Source organism: Amaranthus tricolor, chromosome 3 (genome assembly GCF_026212465.1).
Source record: "Amaranthus tricolor cultivar Red isolate AtriRed21 chromosome 3, ASM2621246v1, whole genome shotgun sequence".
NCBI classification, from domain to species: domain Eukaryota; kingdom Viridiplantae; phylum Streptophyta; class Magnoliopsida; order Caryophyllales; family Amaranthaceae; genus Amaranthus; species Amaranthus tricolor.
This window is the reverse complement of record NC_080049.1, coordinates 4,864,406-4,890,705: the sequence shown is the minus strand read 5'-3', so window position 1 is coordinate 4,890,705 and position 26,300 is coordinate 4,864,406. Positions and strand designations below refer to the sequence as shown.

The 26,300-nt window shown below is 33.9% G+C and overlaps 1 protein-coding gene and 1 non-coding gene across 3 annotated transcripts in view; one reads left to right on the top strand and one right to left on the bottom strand.

Moving 5' to 3' along the window:
• LOC130807354 (uncharacterized) overlaps positions 1 to 25,152 on the bottom strand; it is a 33,866-nt gene extending 8,714 nt beyond the window's left edge. Inside the window, exons 1-14 of one of the 2 annotated variants that reach the window (XM_057672538.1) lie at positions 24,882 to 25,152; positions 21,226 to 21,447; positions 20,838 to 20,868; positions 20,489 to 20,667; positions 15,858 to 16,017; positions 12,643 to 12,739; positions 11,890 to 12,059; positions 11,064 to 11,227; positions 10,480 to 10,665; positions 8,196 to 8,285; positions 5,171 to 5,251; positions 4,353 to 4,496; positions 3,460 to 3,542; positions 98 to 239 (exon numbers count right to left, since the gene is read on the bottom strand). In XM_057672538.1, the coding sequence (XP_057528521.1) occupies positions 98 to 239; positions 3,460 to 3,542; positions 4,353 to 4,496; positions 5,171 to 5,251; positions 8,196 to 8,285; positions 10,480 to 10,665; positions 11,064 to 11,227; positions 11,890 to 12,059; positions 12,643 to 12,739; positions 15,858 to 16,017; positions 20,489 to 20,667; positions 20,838 to 20,868; positions 21,226 to 21,447; positions 24,882 to 25,037 (1,905 nt within the window). In that variant the 5' untranslated portion in view covers positions 25,038 to 25,152. Of the gene's footprint in view, positions 1 to 97; positions 240 to 3,459; positions 3,543 to 4,352; positions 4,497 to 5,170; positions 5,252 to 8,195; positions 8,286 to 10,479; positions 10,666 to 11,063; positions 11,228 to 11,889; positions 12,060 to 12,642; positions 12,740 to 15,857; positions 16,018 to 20,488; positions 20,668 to 20,837; positions 20,869 to 20,997; positions 21,060 to 21,225; positions 21,448 to 24,881 lie in introns of those variants that run through there. The other variant, XM_057672539.1, reaches the window with a different exon arrangement.
• Positions 8,829 to 8,930, top strand: LOC130809566 (small nucleolar RNA R71). Its single transcript, XR_009040868.1, has one exon. It is a non-coding gene; the product is annotated as a small nucleolar RNA R71 (small nucleolar RNA).
• Positions 25,153 to 26,300: the final 1,148 nt, after the last annotated feature.

The following is a 26,300-nucleotide window of genomic DNA, read 5'->3' as shown; positions in this document are numbered from 1 at the left end:
CAAATGAAGGCAAGAAAGGTCCATAAAACAAAAAATAGACATTGGGGTAAGGGTGCAAGAGATGTTGATTTGATATGGTGAATGTACAACTTATTACCATATGCACGAAACGCAAAAGTAAACGCTGCAAAGATTGATTATCAGAGTTCAGCATATTTGCAGAATCTTTCCCTTTATGCAGACTTTGACCAACTTCAAAAAGGAACTGTATAATAGAAGGACTCTTGATAATGCCATTCCTGCAAAATAAATATAATTAAGCCATAAGATAGCTTGTTTTTTTTAAAAAGTTGCATCTAGAAATACAACCTGAGCATACTACTGGACTGGTACTACTCCTCACACTTGTAATTGCAGTGACATTGATACAGCACAAGTGTCATCGTATAATATCCAGCAGACAGATGCCACTGATGTGCCACAGTGATTCACAATTTTAACTTTCAGCATGAAAAATTATCAAATACAAATAATAAATGCACAAGAACTCTGCGTCTCTAAAGCATGCTTGTGCTATGATCTGGGTTACAAATTTAAGGGAAAGATTATTTAGAAGAAGGGATGAAGAGAAGATGGCATTAGAAAGAAAAAGAAAAAGGTTACAGCAGCTGATTTTTTGAGTGTCCGTCACTCCTACCACAAGATACTGATTACACTTTCTGCACACTTCAGCTACCCTTAAATGCTACTATATATAGTGCTAGATTTCTATCTTGCATCCCCTAGAAGGATCCAGTAAATACAAAACAGAATGCACTGCCATTACAATTTTATTCTCAAAATCTGTTATTACAGAATTGTAGTTTGTTTCTCCTCTTGTGCCATGTCAGCCTAAGTTTGTTGCATTTCCTTGATTGCTCTTTTTCTTCCTCCTGTGATACGTAACCCACTCTTTCTCCTTAATGAAGGGCATAGTAGCTTGATCAGTTGGTTTGCAAGTGACATATTTCACTCTTCAAAAATGAACAAATAAAGACAAGATAAATTTCAACCTTTACTTTCATGTATATTCAAACGCTAACTGATCTTATATGTTATGATGTAATGTAAGTGATCGTTCAAAAATATATATGAACAAGTCTAAACAAAATGTCTTCAGCTATCCAGCTTTTAAAAAACAACTTTGGCAAAATTTTCAAAATAAGAAACGGTATAGTTGATACCACATGTTTGTGGTTTCAAACATTTATATTCTCCTTGAGCATCTTAATTAATCTCGTTCCTCTCTCTAACCTCTCTCTCCCTCTCCTCACCACCCCTTCTATCTTTACTTTGACAGTTCCCCTCTCACCTCACCACCTCTTCTCTCTTTACACTATCAGTCTCAACCCTCTTTCTTCTTCTCTACCAATCCTATTCTTATTTTCAATCACTCTCTTTTTTCTTGAATGGCTAGGGGTTAGAGTCGGCAATATCAACAATCCGGTAAGAAGATTGTATTTTTACTTTAGGTTTGTTTTTGTTTTTGAAAGTTTTCTAATCTCCCTCTTCAACGGTACACTAGTTTTTCACCATGGTTGGCTTTGAAAAGGGGTTAGAGTCGACTATGTCAGTAAGTCCGTGAGAAGTCTATCTTTTTTACTATAGGTTATTTTTCTTTTTTAAAAGTTTTCTAATCTCCCTTTTCACGATAAATTGATTTCCACCATGGTTCCCATCCCTCGCTACCACAATGCAAAAATTAAACCACACTGTCGTATTGCATCGAGTAGTGAAAAATCAGGATGCCACAAATCCTAAAAACCTATTTAAAATTACAAATGTAGGACATGCCAAAGCCTTATCCCAATTATGGAGTTCACTTCATACACCAAAACAAATCAATTAAGGAGATTGTATAATTATGATTATGAACATGTTTTCGAAAGCTGAAGCATAATTTCACTTTTAAAATATAGCTTCTGCAAATTAGCCAGAAAAGGGCTTCAGGAGGAGTATTAAAGGTTACAAACAGATTACGAGAAATCTAAAGGAACTTGCACCCATTCAAATAGAGTCAAAGCTCAAAATGGGTGTAAGGAAGATCTTGATGAAAATGGGTATTCTAGGCATGAATTTAAAGAACTAACTCAAGGATATTTTCTTCTCAACTTCAATGAAGGGAGAGAAAATGAGTTTCTGGTCACGGTAAAACTGCGATTATTTTTTGAGTTTTTGGCCAAGGTGAATGTCGCGGGTGGAAAGAAGAGAAAATCTCGCGGGTGGTGTTGGCTTTGGCAGGAGATTAATGTCGATCTTTTGGATTGATGAAGGTTTTACCAAGAACACAGAAAACAACTACAAAACAGAAAAAATAGTAATACAAGCATTCAAGAGGCTTGCAACTCTCCCAAAATGAGCATAAAACTCGACCAAAAAATGTAATAATATTTCAAGATATGTTCCTCTACTTAGCCATTCTTATTTATACTAGTTTTTTTCCTCCTCTAATATTATAACAAACTAGTAATAGTTACCCATAATACCCTTGCAGCTAATATATCACACACCGCTTGTTTTTTCTGTCAGAAAGTACTCTATCCTATTCTAATCAAGTTTTGCACACTTGCCCATGCGCTTTTTCAATCCTAAATTTCTCGAACAGTGCTTATTTAAATATTATACATTCATATTAATAAAATTTACATTAGATAAAATCAAACAAGATATCATTTGACTATGTTTTAACTGATACAATGAGAATAAAATACAAGCTAAGAGTCATTGGTGATTAGTGCCAAAAAACAAATAGGAGGAAGTACTAGTTAATACGAAAACAATAATTGTCTCTCCTATGAGAGGCGTTTGGCTCTATCTGTTGGAGGGTAACAAAGTTTCTCATAGTTGAAATATTTTTTTTGATTCCCAACTTTATGATTTTGCAATGGGTGTCAGTTATATCATCAATATGATGAAAAGTTTCTCGTCACAGAATTTAGAAGGCTATATGAGATTGTTAGATTTCCTTAATTAGGTAGCTTCCATAAGCAATAGAATAATAATTCTGTTCCATAACAGACTTCATACATAAGATTTGATTTTAATAATTAAAATGTATTTAAATGCTTTTGAACTATATGGTAGATGTCGTGCAGCTTTCAACGAGCAAAAGTGTTTCTAGGGAGAAAAATTGATCCCCTCTCCCCATTCTGAGAACTAATCAAAGAGCCCGCTTATTAAAAAAAAATGTGCGACCAGATTAGTGTAAATAAAAGGATGCATTGCCTTACATCACACAGTTTTTCAAAAGAGTACCTAACTAACAATTCAGATTACTTTGTTATTTTATTCTAGACCTAAGTGCTCTGCGCATGCAATTTAGTCGTACGACCTTTCAAGCCACACAACAAATCATATGGAAGAATAAAAGAAAAAATAAGCCCATTCTCCTAACGCAGAGTGAAATGAAAAGGTATTAACCTCCAAAAATACACAAGCATCAGTATGAAACATTGATATTAGGCAAAAGGTACTATGTACCTTGTAGCAATTTCAAGAATACGCATATTAATGGAATTCTTCGATGTCCCGCGCATGGCATCTATGATTTCAGCCAAAGCATTCTGCAATTAAATCAGACAGTGATTACAAAAAACAAGAACATCGTAACTTCATTTAGTGGCACACACTTCCAGTTGAATACTTCACAACTACTTAAAAACTAATTCAAGTTTCAGGCAAAAATATGTCAAAGTGTTAGGCTCAGAAGGTTTTTGGTAAACTGCAAGCTGCAAAGTAAACCCAAAATCTGAAAAAGCATTTTCTCCAGGAAATGAAATCTGAAAGCAAAAAAATAAAAAATAAATAAATAAATAAATAAATCTCCCCCTCTTTTCCCACTGGGATCCTTGGGCTAAGGGAGTTGAGGGACACCAGAGACGCAGGGATCTAACGATAAATGAAGAATTATAGGAAGTCTAAAAGCAAAGAAAAACGAAATGACAGAGATACAGAAAGAGTATATGAGCACATGGATACTCCATTTGATATCAGCTCAGCACTCAACAAACTTTTCTCATGTCACATTACCTTACAAATGGTCATTGTAGCAAAACTTATCTAGTTCCAATAGCAATGCGATAAATATTTCTGTGCACCAGATTACTCTACATGAATCTTACCATAGAGATTACTTATTAGAGAATAGTAACTAAACACTAAAAGTAAAAGACTTGATGTACACTTCAGAACAGAGTATCTATGCCTTAAATTGAAAATTATTTAAGCACTATGTAACCAAGTTTAAAAACATACTTCACTCCAAATAACATAGCAGATGCATTTACTAGCGAGCCACATCCTTGGAGATGCATTCAGCATTTTTCAAGAAAAAAGTAGGATTAACCTTAAATGTTAGAGAAGTAGAAGCATACCAGCTCTAAAATATCTTCCAAACACTTTGTATGACCAAGAATCTTGATAAAAACTGATTGCAAGCTCTCAAGCTCAGCATCACTTAACCATTTGTTGCTTGCTCGCTCTGCAATCCCTTCAAGAAGCACTTCCAATTCACTTTTCTGCCATTAAATTGAGCAAAGCAGGAACAACTGTAGGGTCAGTTAGTTCAAGATGACCACTATATAGGATAGAAGATTCTAAATCTTAGCTGATGATACACTGATGGTTAAAAGCCAGACTGCCAGAACATTGCTGAGAATTGAGAACCAATGTAAAATCTGGCAAGATATTTTGGAAAGAGTGGTCAAGGTTTGACTAAGTTCATGCAATTAATTTTTGGGCTTCTCATGAATGGGTTCCCAAATCCCTTTCTATTCCGCAGTTTGAGCAGCACTCAACTACAGTCACTCACTTTTTAAATTATTGAGGTGGTAAATTGCATGAAAATAGAGAATATAAGGTTAAAGAAGTAAATTTGGAAGCAGCTTTCGCAACAAAGCAAGGTGGTACTCAACAAAAAATACTATTCATTACATAAAACTGAAACCACAGTGCCTCGTTCTGATAGTAAAATCACTAAAAAAATATTAAATTCCTTCCTTTATTCCTAAAAGCTATCCTCCCGTGAGAGAACATATTAAAATGTGAAGCATGAATCAAATATAGAGGACGTTAAAGATTTTTTTTCATCCTTTATCCGGACAACGGAAAAGAGATTATTCTAGCAAATATTTAGATCTAAATTCTAAACTACCACAAAAAAGAGGACCAATAAAACTGAAATCTGACTCACCATTTGATTATGGAGGATGATATCAACATAACCGTCCACAACTTTCAGATAAGTATCCAGGTCTGGGTACTGACAGATATCCTAAATTGAGACAAAATTCAACATATTCACCAAAAGATGTAAAGAAATTTATGGTAGTATTCAACAATAAAAGAGGCAACATCAAACAGTCCGCCAAAAGGTCATCATCGACCATCGTAGAAGCTCAAAAAATGTAGAAGTATATACAAAGATCAATGAGTAACCAATTCATATTTTCACGCAATAAAAATTTTAAACTTTAGCAGCCAAAAATATGAGAACAAATAAAGTAAACACAAGCTACCATCAAGCAGAAAAAAAAATTGAAAAGGTTCACCCGTAATCATTAGATCTCTGGTCTCCCCAATACAAAAACCTTATAATCACCAGCAGTGCCAGCAAACTATATCTGACAACTCACTGTATGAAAGGAAAAGCTCTGGAAAAGCACTTGACCTTTCTTACCACAGACTCTACAATCTACATTATAACCCTAACAGTGTTGTGCCACTTCTTAATCTTAACTCTACTAGACTCTCAAATGAAAGAGCAGTCAACCCATATTATTAAGAAGACAAACCAAGATTCCTCCCTCATAACAAACCATCTCCAAAGATACCAAGCTACCTTACAGCGAAAGAATGACACGCGGACATAACTCACTGTAAATGCTGCAAAGCATACAGAAATTAGGTAAACAATCAATTCCGGACTTCTCTTTGGAGTGTATCAAGATCTCATGCTAAAGGAACCCTAGCCTTTTGAAATAAGTTTGCTTTCGGAAAAGAGGGATTATTGAGGATAGTAATCAGCAGATAAGACAAGCCCTACAAAAAATAGAATCCAAAGAATCCCACACGCACCAAAAGAAGTCCCGTGATATTTATAGTGCAAAATATTGCCCACATCACTGTATGTAGAAATGAGCTTACAATGAACATAATATATACTAAGACAATATAAAACCGTCCACATTGACTGTAAAAACCGTTTTGAAGCCCTTACCACGACTATGACTCAAAGAGTGTTTTTGCACTATGCGAACAATAAATAGTAGTCGGAATTTCGACTACAAAAGAAAGCAACTCAAACTCCTTGTCATACAGTCGCCTCTGAAAATATGAATCCCCAAGGACCGCCAACATAAATGCAAACACAAAAGTATTGCAGTGCAAATAGATAACCAAGCAAGAAGCTGTACAATGGGCACAAAAAGGTTGATATCCCTGTCAAACATCTTCCTAAAATTCCATGTGACATGACTGACACCCTTCCCCAATTTTGAACTCACCAAGAGAGAGAAACATGAATTTAATAGTGATTGTCATAGAAAAACAATGAGGTTTCAGTTTTGATTAGAATAACGGTCACGGTGATGCGGCAATGGGGATGATGCGCCACTACCAAATACTGGTCGAGATCACTCATGAGATATCCCTTGAACCAATCTAAAACCTAATTTCTTTACACCTTTACGATTTTTGTAGATTTGAAACTCTTTAACACTTGACTGATACGAATTGATGTGGCCCTTTTTTTTGCACTATGGTGTTGACTATTCTATGTTACTTACTTTGACGTTTTAATTTTCCTTAATTTCTAAGCAAACACATGGCATATCACATACTTGAAGCTCCAACAAAGATATCAAATCCTTATTTCACTTGGTGCTTCAAGTTTAAGTGAGACTTCAGTTACCTTTATATATGATCAATAATGTGAAGTATTTTACAATCATGAATTTGTTTCATTAATGTGATGTCCCCATACCCCATCATCTTGTGAATTGTGGAAAGAATTTCTATGAAACATACATTGAACCTCATAATCTCTAATTATTAGAAACGTATTTATACCAAGTAACAACACCATACTCATGTGTGGCCGTGTCTAAGTAAAATAGACTCTAATTAATCTAACATGCACAATGCTAAAGCTCTCAAGAAATCACTCATAGTTTTTTGTTTAAGAAGCCATCTACCGACTAGTAATTTCTTTTATTCATAAATTTCAAGGAATAAAAAATAAAAAGACAAAAAGAACTTACAAAGGGATTAGCATGAGGGTATCTTCATAGGAACATTTTGTTGATTACGAGATGTATTGGTAGTTTTCGAGAATGCTTGTTTATCGATAGAACATGAAAGGCCTTTGTTGATTACCGTTATGAGAAGGTGAGTCTTCTTTGGGTTTACCTAGGTGAAGTAATGTCCTTTACACTTATGTATAATCTTCTTGGAATGAAGGAACTAAATTTATTTAACATAAAATCAATAAATAAAAAAATAACTTCAAAATAGGAATAAACAAGTGAGCCTACACATTAATCGCACACATAACTACTTTCGTTGTTTAAAAAGTGCGCCAACTCAATAATGAACACTATTCATGCACTTTCATTTGACCTATTTTATGTTTATCGCTATGAAAATGCACTAATCTGGGGCTTTGTTGGATTTTCTATGCTCTATACTTTTCATGTCAAATTAACATTACATAACTTTTACTAAAAATTATTTAAGAGATATTAATGATTAAAGATGTGCATTTGCAAGTGTTAAAATCAAAATTGTGCATAACACAACAATGTCAAAGCCTTAATCCCAAAAGATTGGGGTCGGCTACATAACCCAATACATCAATTCCAGTGGCCATCCACATGAATATTATTAATCAATTCAGTTTGATTTTCTACCATGTCAGAATATAAGTTTTAATCCCAGAAGATTAGGGTTGGCTACATGAACCATTAGAAATAGGGCACTTTGAAAAAAATGGAGGAAGTATATGGTTGTGAACTCCTCTTGATATGCCACAAAGGAACTAATTTTCAAGCCCTAGTACCACTAAAGAACTATATAAAATTACATCTCTAACCCATAACATTAAAGGTCATTTACCATAAACACAATCGAATGCAAAAGCACAAGGAACATCTATACCTATGTCATGAAAACAATTCAAGGATCGCAAGATAATAATGAAATTATAAAATGTAAGACACCTGAATCACTCGCTCTAAAACCATGTTGACCATCTCCATTGGAGCATCTGTTTCATAAAGCCTAAATCCAAGCAACCTGTAGTTCAAGCACTAAAAAAAAGGAGAAAATTGTAAAATCACTATTTCATTTCAAAGAGAGCATTTTCTACTACTTAACCGCTATCTCAATTTTCAGATAGCAATTTAATAGAAGTATTAATTTATATTGAAACAAAAAAAATGAAAGACAATGGTTGATATACGAAAATTATATTTTCTTAGTTTTTGTTCCTATTCCTCGCCATCTGCTCATGGATTATCATTGTTTCTCAATCTCTGTGATCTCATTGGTTCAATCTTAAATTTTTTTCATTATATTGCAAAATCAACCAAACTAATTAACGATGTACATGCGGCTGAAGTTAGCATACTAATGGCTCTCATCACCTCCACATCTAACTTAGTTGAAGATTGTACTACTAACTCCCTTTCATTACTCCATGAAGAGGAGTTTTAAGCGATCAGTTTTAAAGAGAGTTAGCAATTCTTCCTCAGTTTTGGAGCTCATATCACCACCACATACAGCATTTATGGTGGACCTGTGTTTATCATGAATACCGAAATAGAAAGGATTAAATGAGAAGCCACTTGGGTATTGCATGGTGGGGGCATCATCTCAGGAGATCTTTGAACCGTTCCCAGGCTTTGTAGTAACTTGCAAAAGGAATTTGCTTAAAAGTCTGGAATTCTGACCTTAATTGAGAAGTCTTTCTTAGGGGGGGAGAACTTTGTGAGAAACCCAGTAGCCATGGAAAAAATCGCATTCACAGATGCGTTTGTGAAAACGGTCGCAATGTCGCGGAAAATAGCTATAACGGAGATATAACGCGAATTGTAGCCGATGCGGTGTGATTTTTGGAAAAAAAATCACATAAGGGGTTTTGAACTTATAATTGCATTTTTGTTGTTGAACTACTATTATTATGCAATAATATGCAACTAGCTATTATAAATGCAATATTTGAGATTCTTTTAGTGTATAATTGATTAACTTAGTGAAGTTAATTAATTTGTTTATCAAATATAATTATGAGTAACTATAATTTAAGTAATTGTAATTATCAAAGTTAATGGGTATTAATAAAATTTTAACGGGAAGATAAATAACGTTGTAATGGTGAAATATTGTTATAACGGTAAAATAACGGGCGCTACACGTTATATAACGGTTAACGCGACCTTTTGATTGTGAAATTTCGTGCACCGTCATATAACGGAATTTAATGTCGCGGCAACTTTCAAACATGATATATAACGAGCATTACGTAATGTAACGAGGGAATTTTTATTCCATGCCAGTAACCAACTCTTCCCATGTCGCCTATTTGTTTCGGGGCTCAGACTTGAGCCAAGACTTGGCTTTGTCTCGTAGACTGAAAGGAAAAAGTCTTAGTGTCTGATGGCATCTTCGGAGACATTGTTGATGTTAATGGAGTCACATCAAATATCAACCTGTTTTTTTAATAAATATTCACACCATGACTTATTTCTTCAGCCATTGAACATCGACATATAACCCATCTCCTCCACTCTCGAACAAGTGGGTTTCTCTCTCTCCATATTCATCCTCTTTGTCTCTCAAGTTTTTGATTATTTTCAAAGAGATCGTTTATTTGCACATAAACTCCATGGAAACTTTAATTTCTTAGAAAGTTCATATTTGGAGTTTTTTTGTTTAACAGAATAATTAAAAACCATAGTAATTTAGAATCCCAGAAAGTGATTTTCCCACATCTCAAAGGAATATTTGAAATTTTTAGGAAATTAAAATTGCTTAGCATCAAAAAACAACTAAAGTAAATTCCTAGGAATTTAACAAAGAAAATAACTAATGACCTCTCAGTTTTTATTTATGAACTTATAAATCTTATGCTACTTAACGACGATTTGTCATATATGGGATAAAGGGGTATATTAAGTATTTTAGTACCAATTAGGTATAATCTTAGGGGAGGGAAAACTAATATAAATAATAATAGGGAAGTAGAGAAACACATTAGAAATATTTTGTATACACTTTAAGTTGAGTTCTAAGGAAAGTTGCAAGCCAATCAAATGCTTCTTTTTTTTTATTCCCATCATTTGCAGTTCTTGAATCACAATAATACATTTTCTATTACATTTCTGCATTTTATATTGTCCTGGCCTATCAATGGACTGTTCCAGTTCACTTCAATTCATTTAGGGCATAATTTTGGGAAAGATTCAAATTCAACCACAAGATATAATTGAAGATCCAAAATACCTGATCAATGGATGAACCAACACTGCACTCAATGAGGTCCAGTATGCGCAGAGCATTAGATCGGATTGCTTCAGTCGGTAGTTCCTTGAGTAAATGGTTGAGAACAAGCGAAACACAGGAACTTTTTCCAAATAATTCCGACAACGTCCTTGCTAGTCTGTCATTGACCAGTATATTGCTTCCTTGCTTTCAGAAAGAGGGAATACTGAGTGTCAACTAGCAGAAGTTCAAAGCAAGTTCATATGACTTTATGTTACAGAATAATAGAGAACACTAAAAACATAAACACTGGATACAAACAAAAAATGAAATGAAGCAATGTGAGATTATGATCAGGCAGCAAGCATAAACCATTTTCCCCATCCTCCACCCCTACCCTAAGCCTCATTATATAAGAAGATTTTATTCATTAATAATGTACTAATATCTTATGAAAAGCTTAGAAAAAGGAACAACCAACAGGCTGTCTATATAGGCTGGATACCCAATAATGAGTCTCATTGAATTATGGTGTCTTCTATTCCTAATTTGCAGGGCGAGGTTCCTTCAACAGAAAGAGCATATGATATGATAAACTCGCTGACCTTCCGATCCTTAAATATGGATTTCACGATGTACTCCATAGGTGGTTCCAGAAGGTGAATAAAAGATTCTTTGCTCACATCGCTCCCATCATCTGTGGTTTCTTTTGATGATATGATAGAAACCATCATAAGATTAATGTCTCTTATGCAAGTAATGAGATATTCTGCAATGTCAATATGTAAGCAAATGAAATCAACGATACTTTATAGTTGAGATAACAGGTAGACCTACAAGTAAGGCCATGGCCTTATAACGAACGGAAACCAAAATCCAGGACCAATATATAAGTGAATATTAAACCAACAACAAATTAATAAATTAAAGGTACTCAATCTTTAACTACTTCTAACAAGTGTATTGAAACATCCCAAAAACAAAAAATGGACATCTTAATAAAGGACAGTTAGTAAAAATTTTATTAGAAGTCATGAACACAAAAGTTTCCATATAAAGAAAAAGGTAAACTTAATTAGAAATTTCCCAAAAGTTAAAATGGCAGACTAAAAATAGGAGGTATAATGTAGCAACTAGCCAACTACCACATATTATGGTGACAAGGACAAGAAGTAAGAAAAAGTGAGGAGAGAGAAAGTTGTTCGCGGGTGAGTTATGAGTATGACAAAAATGGAGAAACCAAGGCCGTGTTTCTCACAAGACAATATACCCCAAAAAAACAATGACTACCATAATTATAACCATCATAATTTTCTAAATAGACTATAATTAAGTTGAAGCAAATAGCCATCACATGTAAGAAAAATTATAATTCAAAAGACAGGTATAAAGCTAACAAAAAAAGGTTGCACAAGTTTAAGCTGATTATACCATTGTGGCATGCCGGTAATTTCTGAACACGGTAGACCAAATACAGATGACAATATGCAGATGCCAAAGGAGAACCAAAACCACGCATCATTGCAAGCAAGCGTTGGACCACATCAGTAAAGTCATCACGTAAGAATCGCCAACAAGGCAATATTGCAAGCTCCATGAAGCTGAAGTAAAACAATTTTTCATTAAGCTAAAGGTCATCAAACAAACCAAGGCTCAAACAATAGAACCGGGACGGATACAATACGTAAAAGAGAAGCCTCAGTACTGTTCTTGTACCAAATTCAATAGTTATAATATTTCAGGGTTATGAGACAAGTTATAGTTGACAGCATGAAAAAAAGTATACCACACGAGAAGATATTAGTTGCGCCGACAATAATTCCAGAGAAAACAAACAATACTATAACTAGAAAAATAGCTCAGCCGGCATTTGAATAATTATATGGCATAACAGAGGTATGCTGCTTTCCCGTTCACCTTTTAAGATAAGAGCAATATACAGTATACACCATAAAACTAGTCTTGAGAAGAGTATACTCAGATTTTCTTTCTCCATAAGTATGGCTCCAAATACTCATATAGTTAAGTATGTGAGTGTATGGATTTCAGTTCAGGCTTATCTGCATTCATACACACTTCTGTGCATATGAATGCAATCAAGATGATCAACAACAACAGCAATGTCAAAGCCTTGATCCAAACAGATGCAAAAAGGAGAATAAAAAGTTCTATCAAAAATCTCACATGCGAGGCAGCAGATCACGTATGGAACCGATCTTACAAAACCAATTGTGACAGGTTTCCTTTGCATCCGAGCAAACATCACTTGCTTGAAAATCCTCTACATAAAGCAAGCAAAAACACAAGATAAATATTGATTCCATTAAAGAAAAAAGGAAAAACATACTACATTAATCCTCCATGCTCCCCGAAAAGCCCAACCCCCATCCAAACAGCCCACTAGTGTTTTCTATTTTTTTAAGGAAACCGAAGTCTGCAGAAAGTATGATATAGAAAAAGAGCTGTTAAATTTTCAAAAGAAATCTTGATCCTGAATTCCTTGTACCAATTTACTAATTGGTTGGACTATAAAACGATGGTTGTTTACCATTCTGAGGTGGAACAGATTCTAGTATGATTTGAGCAACAAAAAAATAAATGTATAAATAAACAGGAAATGCAGAGTTGCTGTCTAGGTGCTTCTGTATATTTATAGACATGAAAACGCAATAAGCCTCCATATTACGTCAAAATTAACTATTTTTATTGTACTCCAACATAAATTTGAAGAAGGCAACGAGGATTAGCAAAAACAGAATATCAAAAAAGAAACATTAACACAAGGAGCTACTCTTTCCAAGCCTTTTTAATTGATGGAAAGGGAGATGCAATGCACTCATACCTGATACATCCTTAAAAACATCTGTCTTTCCAAGAAAAAAGAGTTAAGGTCCCTCCAACACCCTAATTTTCCTCTGTTCCGTTATACTTCCAACATAAGGGTTTTAATGCAATCCAATGCGTTATTTAGATAATTTATATCTTTAAGTTATGCATAACTGAAAATAATAAATTATTAATATTATGAAAAATTGCAATTAGACGACTTATACAAGATTCCACTTGACTATATTTTTCTTACACATTAATATATAAAATAAGTTTGAATGATGAATTGTAGCAAAAAACCTAATGTTCCAAGTAGAGATGGCAATGGGTCTAATCTGGACCGGGTCCAGATGGACCCGGATCCAGATCCTTTTTCATTGGGAAGACCCGGATTCGCGGGTCTGAAATTTCAGGACCCAGATCCGTATCACGAATCTTACGGATCCAAGATCGGATCCGAGTCCATCTGATTTTCGCATGTTTGATTGAATTTTGCTTCATATTGAGATTATGATAGAATTATATACTTGACTAACGATAATAATATACTTCATATAACTACACAATCTAACATACAAAATAAAGCAGAATAATCCAATCGAAACAAAAAAGACCAAGCCTTTTTTGTTTGAAGGGAGGAACAACAAATTAGAATATAACTTCAAAGCAAGCAACTTATTCATACGAAATATGAATATCAACCCAGTTTTGTGAGTGAGCCAAGTATTGTTGGCCTTTTGAGTGATAATAATACACCTTATACCTTATGTTTGACAATGACATGATTAATATAAAACGGATCCTAAGGATACACGGGTCCGATTCTGGGTAGTTTTTAAGACCCGGATCCGGATGACCCCACTCGGATACTATAGATCCAAAATTTTAGGATCCAAACTCGCCGAAAAGGATCTGGATCCACAGATTCGAGCCGTGTCCAAGATCTATTGCCATCTCTAGTTCCAAGTATAATGAAACAGGGGAAGTATAAAAGAAAGTTGTGAACCTATCAAAGTCTCGAAACAAAACCCTCCATAGTCCTTTCCGATACATGTTTCAGAAGAAAAAAAAAAAAAAAAAAAAAAAAAAAAAAAAAAAAAAAAAGAAATTAACAACCTAACAAGAACAATGAGAACCAGATTATGCAAATTGTAAGACGTGTAAAAAATATTGGGTGATTAGAAAACCCGGTATTATCTACATTAGAAAATAATGTACAAATTTACACAAGTTTGCACAAAATTGCTTCCAGATGCAACCAACTGCTAATGAACGATGTATTAAATCTGAGAGACAGATCATACGAATATGTTTGATTTCTAAACTGAGCTAGTCTCTTGAGAGATTGTCTCTTAAAGAGATGACTCTTCATGCCCAGCCCACTAAACTCTTCATGCCCAGCCCACTAACATTTTACAATTAAAAAGAAAAAAAGAAAAACTTAAAAACAAACACGCGCTTCTTAACCTGATATAACCTATTGAAGTTGATGTTTTAACCTATTGGAGTTGGTATTTACCAATTTGAGTTGGTATTTTAACCTATTAAAGTTGGTATATAGAGTTGGTATTTTAACCTGTTAAGTTGTTAGTTTAATCTGTTAAGTTGTTAGCCTATGATGTTGATATGTTAACCTAATAAAGTTGGTATTTTAACCTAGAGGAGTTGATATTTTAACCTATTGAAGTTGGTGTTTTAACTTGTAGTTGGTTAAAACCCCAACTTTAAAATACCAACTTCAAGATGTTAAATACCAATTTAACAGGTTATAACACTAACTTTAATAGGTTAAAATACCAACTTCAATAGGTAAACACCAACTTAAATAAGTCAAAATACCAACTTAAGCAGCATAAAGAACCAACTTCAATAGATTAACAACTTATAAAAACACCACTCCAAATAGGTTAAAATACCAACTTTAATACGTTAACACCAACTCGAATAGGTTAAAATGCCAACATCAATAGGTTAAAATACCAACCTCAATATACTAAAACACCAACTTAAATAAGTTAAAATACCAACTTAAGCAGCATAAAACACCAACTTAAATAGGTTAAAATACCAACTTCAACATGTTAAAATGCCAACTTCATAGATTAACAACTTAACTAGTAAACCAACTCCTTAAAGGTTAAAATACCAACTAGAACAGGTTAATATACCAACTTTAATAGGTTAAAACACCAACTTCAATTAGTTAAAACTGGTTAAAAAGCGCATGTTTGTTTTTATTTTTTTTTTCTAATAACATTGGGGCGACCCAAATGGACACGTATCTCAAAGAGACCGTTTCTTTCAACAATTTGTGTTCTAAAATTTAGAGGAAACTTCAAATCAAGACAGTAGGCCATTATGCCTTGGTATCCCAACCATACTATGAACTAGTATTAAGAAGAAACTGAAACATATTCACCCTGGTGCATCTTCAGCCTGAGACACACCTGACTGTTATAGTTGAGGGCTAAGGAGTTTTTTATGCCTTTTTGCATGGAGATTCCAACTATAACTATATAAAGACCAAAGGAATGATGGAATAAATATTATTGGAAAATACAACAAGATACCTGGCAAAGCATGAAACTGTATGCCATCTTCCAAATATTCAGCCTTCCGCTTAATGCGCTCCCATACCATATCACCAAGCATATCCAATATATCAGTCGCCAAAGAAAATAAGGTAGGATAAAATTGTAGTAATGTTGTGTCCCTCAATAGCCTAGCAACCTTCATTAATAATGATAGCTGGGTTACAAGTTAGATAAAGAAACTTAAGTAAATGCAAGAACGGTAGTGGTAGTTTAAGAAAAGCCTTTTATATTTTTGAAATATCTTGACTTAAGCTTCGCTCATAAACTAACTCAAGCTCATCTTTCTAATATATAATTTCTGAGGCGAAAAGAACAAGTCCTTAATCTAAAAAGAGACGGCTTAATTCCCACCAACTATGCAAGAAGCAAAAAGAATATTGTTTCCCAGCAAAATCACAATAAATGCCAAAGAAGCCATAAATGCTTGTCCGACAGTTACTACTAGAGTAGATCCCGAAAGACAACAACAGCAGACTCAGAGACAGTAAAGTGACCAAAGATGAAGCCAGACTACAATCTTAAACCACGTTTGAAATAAATAAATAACTCTCTAGCACACCCAACATAATCCTCATTTTTCCTAATAGAGAGTTTTAGACTCTTACTTCATCCTTAAACATTGATATATTAGGTTGAGAGATCCTTTATCTGCAACATGTCTCAACAGTTTAACGAAAATGAAGCACATTAATGCAAATCAGTGCTACCTAATTCACTAATCACCCTCCAAATTGCAAGTTGATGCAACTGAATTTTAAGCCATTTTAGATTACCTTTGGACCATTTTATGCGAATTCACACCTAATTATGAAACAGCGGCCAAATGACCAAAACATAATGAGTTACCCTCCTAATTGAAGATAAGCAAAGTGTTCTCTTGACGTGCATCAAAAAGAGGACTGAAAAAATAAACAAATTCACCTAAATTTGCAAACAACTCGTTCCTAAAGAAATTTCGAAGCTCAATCATATAGCATAATTATCAGAGAAAAGGAGTCTTTTGCCACCTATTTCGACAACTTAATATCGGTGTTCAATATGCGATAAATCACCAATTACAAGCATTACCCTTCAAGGGACCTTTGGTTTCTAGATATAGCAAGATGAAGAAAAAAAGAGACTTAAGACGTCCATTTAAGAATTTATTGGAATTTCCCAAAGAACAGAAGAAAATTAACCCAAGCACCGATGTGGAAGGCATATGTAAATTTTTGAACAAACAATTTGTTTTCAAGATGTGAGAAACCATAATTAGTAAACCAGAAAATTTCTCACCCCCAAACTCTACGGTACAAGACGTCTGTAAGGTAGTTAAACTTGTGACATATATCAAATCTCAAACAAACGGGTTTGATGTCAAAAAGGGAGGACCAAAAGATGGATTGCCATTCAAAATTCAAAATAAAATAATAAAGAACATAGTTCAAAGAAGAATCATAAGATAGAGAAAGTGAATAGAAAACATTTTCTCTGAAAAACATCCTAGTCATGCTTCTCAAAGAAATTAAATTCTAAACCATCTGATATAACAAGGAGTCATGAAAAAAGATAGGAGAAGAAATAATTGTGTGAAAACATTCCACAAGCCAATAAGAGAAGGCGAAATTGTTTAGTTGCAAAAGCAAACCACTTTACACCTTTTTTTTTTGGAAAACAAACCTAGTAATAGTTAATGCAACAAGGAGTTGGATTCTAATAGACTTAAGACTAAATTTGGATTGCCAAAATAGGGAAATGGACAATTGAATAGCTCTACAAACCAAGTATTGTCCTATAATTTTATTCACTGATCATACCAAATATTAAAGCAGCTCTATGAAAAACAATGGTAAGTGGTTCACTTTTGCTATACCTTTCCCACTCAATTTACAACATGGAAAAAAAAAACTCCCCCATTATGTTACATAACACCCGTTATGTAACATGTTTGAAATTTGTTGGTGACGTTAAATCACGTTATATAAAGGTGCATGAATTTTCACAGCCAAAACGCCGCGTTGATGCTACATAACATGTAACGCATGCAATTATAAGTTCAAAACTCTTACGTATTTTTTTTCAAAAATTCACATCGCAACAACAGTAATTCGCAATTCATAGTGCAAAAATATGGTTTCAATCACGGCCATAGACTAGGTCACGAAATGGAATCGCAGTCAACACATATAATTTTCGTTCAATGCAGCCAATATTTTGGTCACAGTAAACTCAAAAACATTTACAATACGGTCACAATGCGGAGATGCGGCTTTGTTTTTGCATTATAATTCGGATTATTACGCTGTTATATCCATTTTTGCAACACCACGACCGATCAGCAAATGCATCCGTAACCACGGTTTTTTTCCAATGGTTTATAGACATTTGATTTCAAAGAAAGACTGCTAGACAACACAGGTTTAATTGAAAGATACAATTATCCTTTACCAAGCAGACTTACATTTTAGAGAACATCAACATCCTATACTTCTAACTCCAAAATCTTGAACCCAAATCTCCTTCAGAGTCCAAATTCACGCCAACATATCAAAACTCGCAAATTGATTTGACCTTGACAGTTGACACATCTATTATTTTGCAGTAGCAAGAAAACACACACATTGGCACCTTGATAATTTTCACTACATTCTCCTATTACATTCAGTTGCTTCAAAAGGAATAAGAGTCTTGATGCCTTTGGCTTTGCTAGCTAGGAAAATAAAATAAAGATGGAATCTCTAAATAGTTGCTCTCACCCTCATAGAAGCATCTATCACTACTCACAGTCTCATACCCCATAAGAAAGGAAAAAAAAGTATAATGCACGCATGAATGGATGCCAATAATAGCAGCTAGGAAAATTTAATAAAAAAAGGTTGTAGTAGCTTAAACAACTCTCAATGATGGACAAACAACACAAATGCCAAGGCCTTACTCACAATATATAGGGTTGGCTACATGAGCAAATACAAATCAACATGAGGGATCCTCGGTAACAAAGATTATACTTTAGCCCAATCTAATACAAATCTATGATTAAAAAGATAAATTGCAATGGCCATACACATACATTCTCCACCTGTATCAACTAATCTTAAAAAACTAAATAAACAAGAAATTTGAACTACCAAAAGTAGCCTCATCTAAGGTTAAAAAGGCACTTTTCTTTTTCCATACTCATGTCCATTCTTCTATGCTTGAATACAATCATTGAAGTCTTGTGTTCTTTGTGATCTATCCCTTGGCCCAGGGAAGAATGTGAGCTAAAACAAACCCACAAAAACCGTTTGGTGTATCATACATACTCCAAATTTCCTTTACTTGTCTTGTAGGAAATTGATTCAAAAAGTTTCAGAGGCAATATGAAATAGAAGTAAACTAGTACCAAATTAAGAGTTAGCAGCATAACCAAAGATGTTTTGCAAATGAAGAATTCAAGGTTCCTACTTTTATGAAATAAATGGAAGAATGGAGATAATATTAACAATTTATATTAAGAAAATCACAATTTACGTAACAAAGCTTTTGAAGGCTTCCTTTACCCAAAAGACATCTAACCACAATACTTGCATCCAATTCTTGGAGACCCCCCCCCCCCCCCCACACACACACACACAAGCATTGTTGATCATTTAGCCCATTCGATAGCCAAGGTCCTATGGTTGATCTAATCCTAAGATATGAGGGCTTAAAAGAGAACGAGAAAAGACAAGCAAGAAAAAATAAGATTAAAAGGAGAACGCAGAGGGCTCAATGAAGGCTTGACAAATCTTTAAGCATACGACATTCTACCTCTAGTATTAAAAGAAAATGTTGCAAAGTTAAAGAGACAACGAGAACGAAAATTGAAAGTATTGTTCGAAGGGATGGAGGGAGTATATTTTTTCATCTTTTATATGATTACCTAGTACTATCATGTTCATTATTTCGTTGTCTTAATCTCGTCCATGGATAAGCTACAACAAGTCACTCGTACCAAACTTTTCAAATAAGCCATGTATGCAAATAACCTTACCTTCAATGGAGCCTCTACTTTCTTTCAAAAACAAAACATATATCATAAGCCCAACCCCTCACAAGGAACAAGCTTAAGCTTAAACCCACTGCCCAGTACGGTCACCCAGCGTAGAACTTCAATGTTAGTGCAGTAGCTCTCCTTTAGACAGAGATTCCTCAGCATTAGTGCTTCACTCTTTTACTCTTATACTGTCAATCATCAAGGAAATTTGATCCCACAACCCACCTACCCACAAAGACCCCTAATTTTGTTTTTGGACTACTTTTGTTCTCAACTTCTCATTCCGCTACATACATCTCAGCAAATGTCAAAATCTAGGTAACCAACTAAATATTCTTATTACAAACAGAACACTAAGATTAAAAAAATTTTAATGTGATCTTTTACTCCCCAAACGAAATTTTTGAAATTTTTTTATAAAAATCAATTTGAACCGTGAAACGTTTACATGTTGCGATGATGAAGCTACACAATTACCAGATGGTCTCATAATGAGATTACAAAAAGAATACCAAACCAATAATAACTTCAAAAATTTTATTGCGCACAAAGGATAACATGAGAAACCAAAACAAAGATATTATCACAAACCTAAGCTTCATCAACTTGCCTTAACGGATAACTTCAGCGATTTAAAATGATCACCGACACTCCAAGCATCAAGAACTTCATTCTTCAATTCATTTATTTTTGCAATGTACTCTTGCTGAGTGATATATTTCACATCCTCGTCAGGGATTAGTGGATCATCTAATTCATCCGGAAGCATATTTGATGATTTCTCAAAGGCTGCAAAGTGCAAGCATGCATATTTTAGAATAAGTACGACATCATCATACCATCGCAAACAAAAGACAACCAGCTACAAATACGAGAAAAGAGTTTACATCATCAAGGAGGAAAAAATTAGTATTCCTGGACAGGTAGAAAAAGAAATGTTAATGGAGTTAAATATTTACCCTTATGGCTTCCAATCACTGTGTCAGCAATCTGAGAATAGACGATAAAAAGTGTCAAGAAGTCTTAATTCTTAATATTGATACATAAGCAAACATTAGAAAGAAATTTCTTATTGATAAGTCTTGCTTTTCAATATTTCAGCTACTGACAAATTCATACCTCAAAAAATAAAATAAAGTTGATTCTTCTCCCTTAGCTTATTATCTCGAATATTTAGGAGTCTTGTCACATGAAAAAGAACTCTATTATAAATTTTAACATAGAATGAGTATTTACTATCGAACTAAATCAGTTGGGCAAGAAAATTTCACATAACTAAATAGCGCAATTCAAGCAAGACATAAAAACTTATTGGACGTATATGAGCTAGAAAAATGTCACACATACCGATGAAATAGCAACAGTTTTAGACGGAGGAAACTTCTGCACCAAGAATCTCTTAAAAATATTCCAATCTTTCTCTAAACGTTCGACAGAACAACTGCCTGAGATGTCTGAATTAGAACCATTTGAAGCATCCTCTAAATCCTCAAAAGGAACAATTATACTGCTGCAGGGTACTCTCAAAGGATCCAATTTCTCATTCTTATCTTCATTAGCGTAATCAACCTAGAAAATAACATTAGTGTAAATACAAGTTGTCGATTCCCAAACATCGATAAGTAATATAAAATACATGAAAAGTAATTTAAGTAAAATGTACAGAGATAATCTAGCATTATAGCACTGAGTTTTTACATCTACTCCCAAAAGATACTTACAGAGTGTATGAATTTTTGAGGAAATGGCATTGTATGTAGACTCCTCGAGAGACATTTTTTAATAAGGTAAGTCAACATTAATAATGTTTTACATATACTTAAAAATTCTTGAAGAAGGAAAAAGGGTAACAAAGAGAACAAATTTGTCACTGAATATAGGTTACTGAAAGTTTGGATCCAAAAGAAGAGCTTCTGGTGCTTTTTGTTACATGCTACAACCGATTACTCTGATGTAAAACTTCATGGAGAACAAAGAAATGTTGCAAGAGAAATAACTATTGCCTTAAAGGAAGAAAATAGAGAATTCATGGGAAAAATTAGAACTTAAGAAAGCACTAAAGAAAATGAAGCTAAAGAAAGCATTAGAGCCAAATGGTGTACCTATAGACATATGGAGATGCCTAGGGCTGATTGGAGTTACTTGACTAACTGATATTCAACAATATTTGGAGGACAAATAATATGTCTAAAGAATGGAGAACATGTACTCTAGTACCCATTTACAAGAACAAAGAAGATGATGTCCAAGATTGCTCTAACTGCCAAGGAATAAATTTATGACTCATACTAAGAAGTTATAGGAAAGAGTGATTGAACAACATATGCAGGCGAGATCCAATTTGGGTTTATGGCTGGAAGATCAACTATGGAAGCAATTGATCTGATAAGACAAATGATGGAATACTATAGAGCTGGAAAAAAAGATGTGAACATGGCATTCATTGACTTGGAAAATGCAAGCAACAAGGTACCAAAGGAAGTACTTTGGTGTTCAATGACACAGAAGGGTATTTCTTGAAAATACATTAATATAGTGAAAGATATGCATTAATAAGAGAAGACAAATATTAGGACATGTGCAAGGTCAACACAGATTTTTCGATCATAATAGGCTTTCACTAAGGTTTGGCTCTAAGCCCTTTTCTTTTTGCAACAATCCTAGATGCTATAGCTCGATTGTTCTAAGAAAATGTGCCTTTGTGCATGTCGCTTGCTACCAACATTGTTTTGGTAGAAGAGACCATTAATGGTACAAATGTTAAGTTAACAAAAAATACAAGAGCCAAAGAAAGATAGAGTACATGATATGTCATTTTAGCACAAATGAGATAAGTAAAAACACAATAAAATTAAAAACTAAAAGAGAAAGAAAATGCTCCAAGTAAATGCTTCAAATACATTGGGTCCTTATTCTAGCGAAATGGGAATATCCAACAAGATATGACTTATAAAATTAAGTGTTGAGTGGCAAAATAAAGAGCAAATGTTCAGATATTATAAGCAAATATTGAGGAAAATATGACTGAGAATCATTTAAGATGGTTTAAGCATGTGCAAAGACAAAGTATGAGCAAATCGATATGGAAGATAAAATGTTGGAACTTAAAGGACTTAAAAAGAAGGTTGGATCACCAAAGATGACTTAGAATGCTGGGGTGCAAAGGGATATGAAGGATTCAGACTTACAAATTGAGATGCTAGAAAATCAAAATGAAGGGAGAAGAAAAATCCATGTGGACAACCACTTAAATTGATCTATTAGTTCAAGAAGTCGTCCCTAATCTTTTGGGATTAAACCTTTGACATAGTTCTTATTGTTGTTGTTGTGTACAACTAATTACTCCAATGTCTATCCACATACCAATTTTTGAATTGTCTTAAACACCCACCACTTTTGTTTTTATTTCCTTTTATTCAAGAAAAATCAATCCATGTTCCGAATGTCTTTCACTAGGCATCCTAATGTTGCGTTCTGAAAAGTATGGACCGAGCTTAAGATAACAATCAACAATTAAATTATGTCTTCCAACCTCCAATCTCTATAGCAACGCTTGGCATTTTTGCTTAGTTTACTAATTTATTAGTTAATGGAAGGATCTAACACGTAATCCAATGTTCAAGAATTTATGTCATTTTTGAAAAATGGACGAATAAGGAGCTTTAAAACTCAACAAGAATGCGTAGTTCAATTGATTCTTTAAATACCAAAGTACAGCATTGTTAAAGTTCCATATCCGCAAAAGAAATTTCATTTTTAAAATAAATTATCAATCACTTTATGACTATAAAATTACCTGTGAGTGTAAATTTTCTTTTATGATGAATAGCTAGTGATAGATTCTTCATCATCACATATAACAATGATTCCATATCCCTCTTTAAGGCTTATAGTTGTGCATAAATCACCATCATACTACCTTAATGTATTTTTCATCATCAAGCACAAATATTCTTAGAAGTAACTTTCAAGCTGCCATAGTTTGATTAATGAAAATTTTAAGTATTTGCTATTAATTCCTAGGGCAATCTAGCTTAGCACCTTGTTTGATATGATAGAAACAAAGGGAGAAGGAAGGGAGGAATTTGTTGAGATATAATTTCTGTTTTTTGGATACCACTTTTGAAGGGAAGGGATTTGGAAGGAAGTGATTTGAAGGGATTGAGTCCTTAAATTTGTTAATAACTTAATCTCCCTTTCTTATTCTCCAAAATATTCAAGCAAGACTTCACCTATTATTCTCTCCCATTCCTTTCCCTTCTCTCCCTTCCCCTTCCTTCCCCTTTCCCTTCCATCCATTTCCCTTCCTTTGCTTTTCTTTCTCTCATAAATTCTTAACCCAAACTGTGTGATTCTCATATTTACATCTGAATTGTCCCTTCCAGTGGCTCTAGAAATCTTGATTAAACAAAAACACAAAACTCAAGTTCTACATTAACATGCTCCATACCATGAACAAGCACGACTCAAAAGTGGTTTGACCAGGATAGTAAAAAAAATATCATCTTTCTGTGATGCTTCCTGCTCGAATCATTCGGCCACAAGTTGATCCTCAAAAACTATACTTATAGAAAATTCTTCAATGATTTTCCCTTGAGGCCAATCATATTGAGGAATCGACCAAAAGCATTCATTTTTATTGCAATAAAATTTTAAATTACATAAATAAATTACTAAACAATAAACTGAACTAGAACTATAAGAAAAAATTATTCATCTTAGAACACCTAAAAGTTTATAACACAAATCATAAAAAGACGAAAAATTACAATTTCAAAAGGCCTGATGAAATACATTATTATAAATAGCAAGAAAAATAAATTACGATGAATAGCTATGATATAAACAATGCATTTATCCTCATCATCTACACATTAATCAAATCAATTCAGCAGTTTCCAATGCAATCAAATGCAATTCAACAAGAAAATTCCTCAGTAGATAGAAATTGATCTAAGTATTATGAAAAACCAAGATAATCAAAGAGGAGGAGGAATGATTACCGAAAGAGAGAATGAGCAAGTAGAAGAGAGAGGATGAACATCGACTGGAATCCGAGGGAGAGAGTGATCCTTTGCTTCTGTAGCGTAATCTCGAGCACGGAACTTCACAATCATGGCGTCGGATTTCGTTATACCTGTAGTGTCAGTGAACGCCATTATTATTGCAACAAAAGCTTCAAGCTTTGAAGAAGAATCGACTCTTTGTTTGACAATCTACACTTCAGTCATGCTTAGTTTTGCTGTAATTCCAGGGGTTTGTCGAGCAGGTTAAGTTTCTAAAACGACGATCAATTAGAGTTCGAACAATATGTTTCAAACTCCAATATTGCTAAGATCGAGTGTATGAGGTTTTGTGACAAACAAATTACGCTATCAATAATATCGATGTTTGTTGGAGAAAATAAAGCAATAAAATGACACAAAGATTTAACGAGGTTCACCCAACTAAGGCTACGTCCTCCGGTGTGTAGTATCTCTTATATTATCAAAAGGAGTTCAAAGAACTCTCAAATATGGAGAATTACAATAGAGAAGAGATATAGGCTAGTGTTTGACTTAGGGTGTATTTTGTGGATGTTTTCACCACTTACAAAGTGAATGAGAGCTCTTTATTTATAGGAGAGATCATACTAAGTAACATTAAGTACATTAAAGCTATGATTAAATGATAATGAAACATCCCTAAGTATATGAAGAGTCAAAAACAGCATCCTAAGAGCCCTTTGCACTTCTCCATTAAATCCCATAACTCTTCACACTTCATTACCTTATTAATCCATACTTAATCACCATCATAAACCACAATAATCAACTTAATATACCAACTTAACACATTCATGGGATTCCATCCCAAAGGTCACACATGAATGCACTTCATCAAATGTGCACTCAAGTCACACCAATCACAACAGTTTCAACTTTATTTTACATAATAATACAAAGGAAATTATCAACGGTATCCAGGTATTTTTGCACATTATCAATGATATTTATCTGTTTTTTCGATTATCAATATATTAATTACAACCGTGATATTAATGATAATTTTGCCGTTATATATATGTTTTTTCGTTTATCCTTGTTAGGTCCTCAAATAGGTGGAACTCCCGCAAGTCGATAATAAATGATAAATAACTAAGGTGTATTTATTGTATTTTCTTTTTTTTGGAAATTTTATGTAGTAATTCTGAATTTTCGACTTTTTCATGTGGTAAACAAACCTTTTAATACACGTAGTGACCTTCACCTTCCAAATTTTCCACGTGGTAGACAAAAGAAAAGCTTTTTTGCTAACTTTGTTACCCAACGAAATGACACTTTTTCAAAACAGCAAACGTCGTGATCACCCCACTTGATCACATATATCAAATTTGGTTTAAATAAATACTTAATCTAACCAAAAACTTAACATTATGTCTA